The sequence below is a fragment of the Centruroides sculpturatus genome, unplaced genomic scaffold, assembly GCF_000671375.1.
Source record: "Centruroides sculpturatus isolate CEXI.00-Female unplaced genomic scaffold, Cexi_2.0 scaffold1006, whole genome shotgun sequence".
NCBI lineage: Eukaryota > Metazoa > Arthropoda > Arachnida > Scorpiones > Buthidae > Centruroides > Centruroides sculpturatus.
The window spans coordinates 26601-36175 of record NW_019385186.1 but is presented as its reverse complement, the minus strand read 5'-3'; the positions used below and the strand labels follow the sequence as shown (position 1 = coordinate 36175).

At 28.8% G+C, this 9575-nt stretch overlaps 1 protein-coding gene across 6 annotated transcripts in view; it reads left to right on the top strand.

The window, feature by feature from the left end:
• Nucleotides 1-9575, top strand: part of LOC111635898 (F-box only protein 28-like) — a 30125-nt gene that overhangs the window by 5533 nt on the left and 15017 nt on the right. For all 6 annotated transcript variants that reach the window (XM_023381024.1, XM_023381028.1, XM_023381026.1 and 3 more), the window contains 2 exons: nt 3976-4175; nt 7533-7781. In XM_023381024.1, coding sequence (XP_023236792.1) covers nt 4011-4175; nt 7533-7781 — 414 coding nt within the window. In that variant the 5' untranslated portion in view covers nt 3976-4010. The remainder of the gene's footprint in view (nt 1-3975; nt 4176-7532; nt 7782-9575) is intronic.

The window sequence follows — 9575 nt, the reverse complement described above, 5'->3', positions numbered from 1 at the left end:
AATGTTTTTTTTTTTTTTTTTTTTTGCTCATACACATACGCTACGCTTGTGATAAAACTTTACAGTGGGGGTCAATGTGAGGCTTTGGAAAGTGGTTGGGGGTTGACGATTAAAAAAGTTTGGCGACACCTGGTCTAAGGAAATGGGTCATAAATAAAAAAGCATTAATGGATCTGAATTGGTTTACAGGAAAAATTTTTTTATTCATTTCATTGTAATGAGGAAATTTATAATCAACGAAGTAAAAAAATTATATGCTTAATTATTTTTTCTTTATTGATAATATAATTTAAATTTATAATTTTACTCATTAAATTTTTAATTGGTTTACTTGTTTTTAAGACTTTCAAAATCATATTGGAATATATAGGATGTATTGAAGTGAATACTAATAGTATAGTTTAAGATTCTAATCAAGTAATGCTTTCATTGTTTGTTTACTTTGAAATTTATTTAATGTAGATTGATACTTGCATTATTTTGTAAAGTAAACATTTTAATAATTACAAAAAATTTTATTGCATTTTAGTTCTTTCTATTTGTATTCTCCAATTGTTTCATTTTTTATGTTAGTTATTCAATCATGAAGATCTGTAAAATTAAATACTGATTTATTTAATTATGCAACTACAGTATATTCATGTAAGGAATGATATATATTTACATGTTTTCAAATATAGTCATATATTCAAAGATATGTTTTCATTATATGAATTATGTTAGATTGTTATTAATTGAGTAAATTGTTTAATTAATTGGAAAGTATAGAATGAGATGACATTTGAAAAAGCTTTCAAAAATCTGGAATTGTCTGATGATAGTCTAGCATATTAGAAGTTTGCAAATCAGAATTTGTTTACACGTGTGCTAAAGACTTCCACCCCAAGGTCTTTGTATACAGCAGTGTTTCTCAACGGGGGCGATATCGCCCCCATGTGGGCGTTTTTCCACGTTCAGGGGGGCGATTAGTAACAATTTATATTTTGGGGGGTGAAAAAACAATTTTCTGGGCAATATAGTAAAATATTATATTAAGAATAATTAGATATTTTATTCGTTATATCATACAATAATTAAACAAATAACATTATATAGTCACTAGTCTATTCGATGCAGTACGAATTTGGCATTAGCCTTGTCCCTTGGCATCGGAATTTTGTAGTGAAGGGGGCGATACTACATTGAAGGGGGCAACGATTCGTTAGAGGTTGAGAAACACTGGTATACAGTATGTCCAGAAAATGAATATTATATGTAACATGAATCATTGTAAATGTTGATTTTCTGTAATAACATGTTCATTAATGTTTTGCAGATTTCTCAATATTAATATAGTATAGTCATGTACTGTATCATCTTCAGACTGACTAAAGAGCATGTGTAAAACAAATCAGAAGCATACAACAGTGTGCAACAATACAAAATGTACAGCATGTCTGCAATTATCAGATTGTTTATAATTTATCAAATTTTACAAAAATGCTCAGTAAGACTTTGCTCTTAATGTTTCTGAACTTGTTAAAAAGATATTAATTCGTACTTTTAAAATATTAAATTTTTTGGTATTAACAACATAAGTATAACACAATTTATGTGACTCAGTTTTTACTGCTTTAATATTTTCAATATGTTAAAATCATATCATAATCAGGAACAAAAACAATCTATTAATTATTTAAATTTTGGTTCCTGAGGATGATATATCAAAAATGTTAAATTAGTATAAATGTCAGTTATATAAATTGTGTTGTATTTATGTTAACATAAAAAAAATAATTTTTTAAACTACATTAATTCTGGTTTATTCATACAAGGAAAATAGTTTAATCTCACAAGACAAAAAATAACAAACAAAAAAAATAAAAGCAGATTAAATAGCAATTTTACTAGAATAACAAAAATGTATTTTATTATTGTTCACTTAAATAATAGTTTCTCAAATGGTTTTGGGCAACTAAGCCTATTGTAAGAAGATATATAAGTAAATAAGCTTGGTAGCTAAGTTGCCTAAATTTGTTTACATAACATCTCTAGACATTATACAATATAATTGCCAATAAAGCAGATTTTTATTTACTTAAAGAATTTTGAAATTGTTTTCATTATGCAAATTTACTATGTTTTAATTGAAGATCATTTTTGTGAAAAATTTTTGCAATCATGAAATAAAACTAGATTTAATATTGTTTTAAATAATATGAACACTTGCTTATATATTTACAAGAAGAAAATTAGTGAAAAAGAATCATTTCTATCGTTTCTTTTTTATATCAATAAAAAATGACAGAACATACAAAGAAAAGTTCTATTATTTCTGTCTTCATAAAGATTAAAAATACATTGCTTGTATGAAAATAGGCAACATGTAATTATCTGAATTTAATATGTTACAAGCGTATAAAAATAATTTATTTAAAACAGTCATGTGCAACCTTTGTGGCCTGTAAGGTTTTAATATGCAGTCCCTGGGGCTTTGGCAACCGTATTGGCAATTTATTTTCCTGTTTTCTGTCTCATACCTTACATAACTCTAATTAAGTTGATATTCACAACAAAGAACATTTAAAAAAACTTGACTAATGAAAAGATGAGAATAAATTATATATTATTAGTTTGCATACCATTAGAATATATTATTTTAGTACCTAGTGGTATGTAGGCAATTATGGAGTATGTTGTTACTCAGCAACTTTAAGTTTGTTTTTTTTGCATAAAATAATTTATACTATTTACAATTGAATGCAACTTTTCTTCTTTATTTCATTGAAAATAAATATCTAAATTATAGAGAAAATGGAAGATTTTATAAGTTACAAAATACATTTTTAAATTTATAATTAGATAGTTATATACAGGGTGTTCACTTAAACATCTAACCAGGGGCAAAAGAGATCTTTTTAGCATTGATTAGGTTAGGTTATAGACTACAGCAGATACAAATACATTGGATATTACATCACCATGACATACACCCATTCTGCTGTTATCTGCAACCAGCACAATAAGCAGATGATGCCACATATCAAATTTGATGGATAAAACATGATGTTAAATTTACAGCATGGTGAACCACAGCTTCTTCAGAACATTTTGTGGACTGATGAGGCACCATTTTCCTGGAATGGAGTGTATAACTGTTGCAATGTGCACCACTGGGTAGCGTGTGCTTTTATGATGCTGTAACATGCAGCACCAAGTGTGTTTTACCCTAAACATTGGGAGTGAAATTTTGGATGAGCAACTTCTTGGTATCTTATTCATTGACAGTATCGTGAATAGTAGCATCCTAAACAAGGTAATGGATGAATGGCTTGATGACTTGCTATTGGTGTAACTACAGCAGATTGAGTACCAGCATTATGACATGCCAGTTCATTTTCAGACAGATGTGCATCAGTAGCTCACAGAGTGGTTTTACAATCATTAGATAGGCCAACCATGCCCACCACATTCCCCAGACTTGGCCCCTCTGGATTTTTTTCTGTGGAGGTCACCTAAAAGCTTTGGTGTGTGATGATATCCAGCAGTGCCATATGATGTCGACAAATTTAGAGATCCTTACAAAAGGCCTGTGAAATTGTGACACAAGGAATACTATATACCATCCATAATGCCATGCTCAACTGTCTACATCTTTGTATTGAACATGTTCTCTAACAAAATAAAGTTTGCTTTTTTGTATCAATTTCTGCAATGTTGTCTTTATCCTTAACAGTCAGAGATTATTTCTATGCTATGCTAAATTACCTTAAATTGATTTGCTTTGGATATTTTAGCACTGAAACAAACATGTACCACATGCATACACTTGTGCAATGCTAGAAAGAGTTCTTTTGCTCATGGATAGATGTTTAAATGGACATCCGGTATATATTATATATGTATGTAATATTTAAAGATTTTACATTAAAATATCTATAATGTAATGAAAATATATATTCATTTTTAATCTTTTAACTCTTAAATTTTTTACAGATAATATCAGTATACCGTCAGTATACTTTTAAGAAATGGCACCTGTAAGACGAAGAAGCCAAAATGTTTCAAGTTACAGAATGGGGAAGACAGATGTTGTTGATCGAAATCGTTGGTTACCATTTCTTGATTTTCCATTATGCATTCAAGAAATGATTTTCAGTTATCTTCAATTTGGAACAATTTCAAAAATACGTGCGGTGAGAAAATATATTTAAATTTTGTAAAATCTTAATTACATATATGATAAGTAATTTTTCAGAATTAATGATAGATGATTTCATACATTTGCACAGGAAATTAATTACATTTTTTATAACAATAAAGTATATAAAGTTTTTAATTGATTATATTATGTTACATAAATAATTTTCAGATGAGAAATACTGTAGTTGTTATATTGCGCTTGTCGGGAGACAAAGAAAAAGCACATTGTATCTGGCAGCACAATATAAGATTTAACTGAGTACTAAAAATTCTGGGCTTATATTAAACAGATTATACTTGCTATGGAATCTATCCTCTATTATTTCATCAGTAAGTGTTTTTGATATAAAATAAGCTTTGTTTTGCAATACTGAATTTTTATTCGTGGTTATATCATATTAAATGATGTTTACATAAACATCAATACAACAAACACCTATTTAGCATTAATGTTTCTTTAGCAATGATATTTAAAGACAAATACTGTCGATATAAAAACAAAATACTAGTTGCAATTTTATTATACAGTATTATATTTCATAATAAATTGCTTATTAAAAATTTGTGTAATTTATATTTTTCAATAAAAATTATAAATACAGTAATTAAAAATTTTAAAAATAAATATTAAACATACAATAGAACATAAAAACTTATAAAAATTACAGAGTAAAAATTCTCTAAAAAGCAAAATAAAGTTAGTACAGTGTAAAAAAAGTTTAGAACTTTCTATTCAGAAATAAACAAATCTATCTTTTCCTTGCACATTACAAGGTGAATTCGAAATTTTACATAAATGTGTGAAATTTCGAATTCACATAAACTTGTAAATGAGAAGAGGTACTTAAAATCAATAAACAAACAACTTTTAATTTCAGAAGGAAATGTAAATGATGATTGATCTGTCTACTTGTTTTGTTTATTTAGGTCTTGACGAATTTTTTTGTTCTACCTGCAGTGTAGTTTCAAGGACAATGGTAGGAATAAAATACTGTATTTCATTGCAAAAAGAAATTCAGTGGCAATTGATGTTTTAAAATTTATTGACTCGAGTGCTTTTGAAATTTGGGGACCCAAAAAAAGTGCGATATATCCAAATTTGCGATATAACAAGGGGCTACTGTACTATTAAAAAAATTTATCAAAAGTAGAAGAAATTATATAATCTTATCAAATTTTGCAAAGCTCTTTATTGACATGACTATGTCTTGTTTATAAAATCGTACTGCCAGTTTATGCTACCAGCTTAGAGGTATGAACGAGTTGATATTTGGCATAGAGTATTAGGTGCCCAAATCATTTGCACATAAAAAAATCCAGACTTGTAGGTAGTAGTGTTGCCAAAATCGCTGACTCGGACGGCAGGTCAGGTTTGTTCGAACAGACGTTCCTGATGAATGCACAATGTCATTTTACAATGCGAAGAATAATGTGTATGCCGATTCTAAATCAGTTACAGTTAGGGACTAGGGACTTGTGTAGGAGTAATGTAAGTAACTCTAAATTAAGAAAGAACAGGTACAGATGACTTAGCTCTATTGGATATTGGAGATGTGTACGATCTCCAATATCCAATACGGATTGTACATGCAAAAGAAGAAAAAAAAGGTCGATAGGTTGCATGCCACATGTTGACGTAAACAGACTAACATGGCAGAATTGCAGATGAGTTTCAGTGAGTGTGAGTTCTTTCACTGTTAAAATAGTGTAAATTTGTAAAAATATTTACAAGAACTTTGTTTCATGTAATTTTACAATTTCTACGAAATTCTCAGACAAAATTAATAGTTCACCTGGACAGTGAGTCAATTCCTAGACTGTCTGGGTGAAAACCAGACAGATGGTAACACTAGTAGGTAGTCAGGTAGAAAACCAAGATCCGAGTCAAAATAAAATACAAAAGGGCAAAACAGGCACCTCACCCTACTAAAGTCAGGCAGGGGAGAGTACCACCCATAGTCATTCTAAGAAGTGAACTCTGACCTTAGGACTGAACACGTAGTTTCTTCTATGTTAAATAAAATTTGTAATCTAATTTTGTAAATTTGGGAGTGCTTCAAATATGACATTAAAACAGGGTGTCGCTACAAGTAGGTTTTTTAACACTATCTAGTATAGTAAAATCGTGGGACCAATAAAAATTTGACATTATATTAGGGTTGTCATTACATCCAGTGATGTTATAATCAGGTTAAACTGCATATTGTTTGTGCAAAATAAAAAAAAAATAATTTCAGACGATACAATAGCCACAATTATTTGTTTCAAAAACAAGAAATTTTTGTTATGCATCAACAAAAATTTAACCCAGGCCGACACCAATGGAGAGAAATTTCAAAATTGGATAGGTTAATTTAATCAAAAATGCATCGTGGATGACCTCGTGGTCATGACCAGTGAAGTTTGAACGATTGCGCCCAAAAGCAGCGATACCAAAGAAGATCAGAGAATGAGAACGAGACCCACCTTGAGCGTCAAAGTGAATCTCTCAGACATAGTCTTGTCCCAAATACAGTTTTGCCATTTTACTTCTTTAATATTCTTTTCATGCAATCTCTTTTGCATTTCATGCTTTATATAATGACCTCAAACACTAAAAAATTTTTTTAAATTTATATTTGTGGAAAGATGATAGGGTTAGTCTTGAAAATTTTTAGTGTTTTTGGATCAAAAACACAAATTTTAATTCATGTAGTGATGTTAAAAATATTTGCAATATTCTTAAGCATTTATTTTATTACATATAAATTTAATTCTTAACATTTATTTTTTATACATGGAATTTAATTTATTTGAAATAATCTTGTTAAAAAATGAAAGATGGCACATTTCAAATAGTTCTGTTGAGAAAATGAATAAAACAAGTTTGTACTGTTTGGTACTTTTGTGAAAAGCTATTACATAATCTGAAGTACTCTATTCAAACAAATTTGGAGAAATATCATTCAAAAAATTTGGAAGAAGTGTGACATGGAGTTCATGGCAGGAGTTTAAGCAAAATTGAGATGTATGTGACAAGGTGGTCTATGAATCATTACTTTGCAAAGTGAATTTAGTGTTTGTGCTGTCCCATGAACAAAATTGGTCTTTGTATGTTCATTTGTTTTGGTAAAACAATATCAATAAAAAGTGAATATCTTATTTCCAAACACCTTTTATTAAAGTTCTTAAAGATTTATAATAATTCTTTCATTTTTTTATAATGTCTTGAAATATACAAAATAATTTAAAATAAAGATATTTTAAAAATGGTTAAAATTTTTAAGAATAGTATTTTATTATTATAATCAATTTAAAAAAAATATTTTCAACATATTGAAGTAATTCAAACATTTAATAATTGTTTTCAGGTATGCAGGCAGTTCAATTTGATATGTTCATCATTGCTGAATAAAGAATTTTGTAGACTTCGTGTATTAGTACAACAACATTTTTTAAATATTAAACAACAGATGCCACGACGTGAATCAGCGCGTCGAAAACATCCTTTAGCAAGAAGAAATGATATAGTAGATACACTTCATATGCAACTGACATTATTACAAATGACATTTGGAAAGCATATTGAAAGAAAATTTTGTTGTTTTTTTCCTGGAGAGGTACTTTAAAAAAATTACTATAAATTATTTAAAATAAAAAGATAAAATTACTAAAATATGTTTTTAAACTATTAAGTTATTAACAAAAGTAATAAATTAGAACTGTTAATTCTTTTTACTTCAAAATTTTTTTATTATATTCAAGGTGAAAAAACTTCATTTACATAGAAATCAGATCCAATTTATTCACTATTAAATGTTTTCAGGAATTACTATTTTCTGTATCAGAATTCCACATAAATAAAATCAATAAACATGAATATTAGAGAAAGTATAAATTGCTTACAATAGAGATAAAAGTTAAATGTCAAAAAACAATAATTCAACATAAAGGTTTCTTCTGATACATGCACATGAATTTGGAAAAATTTGAATATTTTAAAAAGATTGTTTTTATTAAGTTTTTCTATGACAAAAATTGGATTTCTCTTTTTGTTAATTATATGCATTTTTCTAAATTACTTTCATATTATTTATTACATATAATTACAGTAGAACCTCTATATTCATCAACCTCTACATTCTTAATATTTGATATTCGTCATATTTTGATGACTTTTATTTTTCCATATTCGTCAGTATTTTCTGTATTCATCAACATTCCCAACACTGGAAGTGGCATTATAATTGCACGCCCGCACTGATCAGCTAGCTGTGTTAGCTAGCTATAGTTAATCAGTTCTGCTTTGTGCAGTTGTCACGTGTGTTGTCGAGCTATTGAAAAATAATCAATGCGAGAAACAAAGTTCCAATCGCTCCAAAATGGCACCCAAATGTTGCTGTAGTCAACCAAAATACAAATACATTCAATGATAATGTAATTGCCTACTTCAGAAAAGTTTTAAAAAGCAGACAAAAACACACAACACTGGACAAGTTCTTTATTAAATCAAGTGCTACTGAATCATCAGCAAAACAGACACCATGATCATAATTGGAATTGCCTAATGTTTTAATTCATATGTCTTCTAAACAATAATACTGTTCTTCCCCTTCTACCACTATTGATAGTAAAGAATCTTCTGATGATTTAAGCTGTGATGATGAATCAGACATTGACAACAGAAAGTCAAGGAGCATGTGTCACTGCACTATAGGATTGACCATTACAGGATTAGTGTTCAACATACAGAACCATGCAGGTACAACCTATTATAAAATCTTCAACAAGCTGGGTGTTTGACTCTTTTTCACAGTGCAGATATCAAAAGAGGGTTTAGGGAAAACAAAAGCTTATTTTGTCCAGACAGAGTAAGTCTCAGTACAAAAAGCATTAATATTAAGAACCACTTCATCTTTCATGGACAAATTCAGTGAAAACCTGGAGAAGGTTCCAATAATAAGACAGGTTCTGTAAGCCAGCCAAGAATTCATACAAACAAAGAAAGGAAGCAATGAAATGAAAAGAGGGTAAAGAAGCCTTGTTAGATGCATTAACATCTTTAGAAATTCCAGATCTATCTGACCTTGAAGTCCAGAAGTTAAGAGGGGAGAATTTAATGAAAGACAGACTGGAAATGTTCCAAGAAACTTGTAGAGATCTAAGATGGAAGTAGCAAATGCAATTTTGAAAAGTGCCACATATAATGTAGAAAAAATCAATTGCAGAAATAGCTAGTAGAGCCAATCAAAGAAAGGGAAAACTAACTGATTGAGTAAATTTTACTGTATTAAATAAAAATGATTTTGGCAAAAAAATAACAAAAGGTATGTAAATAAGAGTCATTCATAGTAATGTGAAAAAGTGTGAAAAAAAAAACAATTTCATTTGTTAAAAAGTGAATATATTACTGT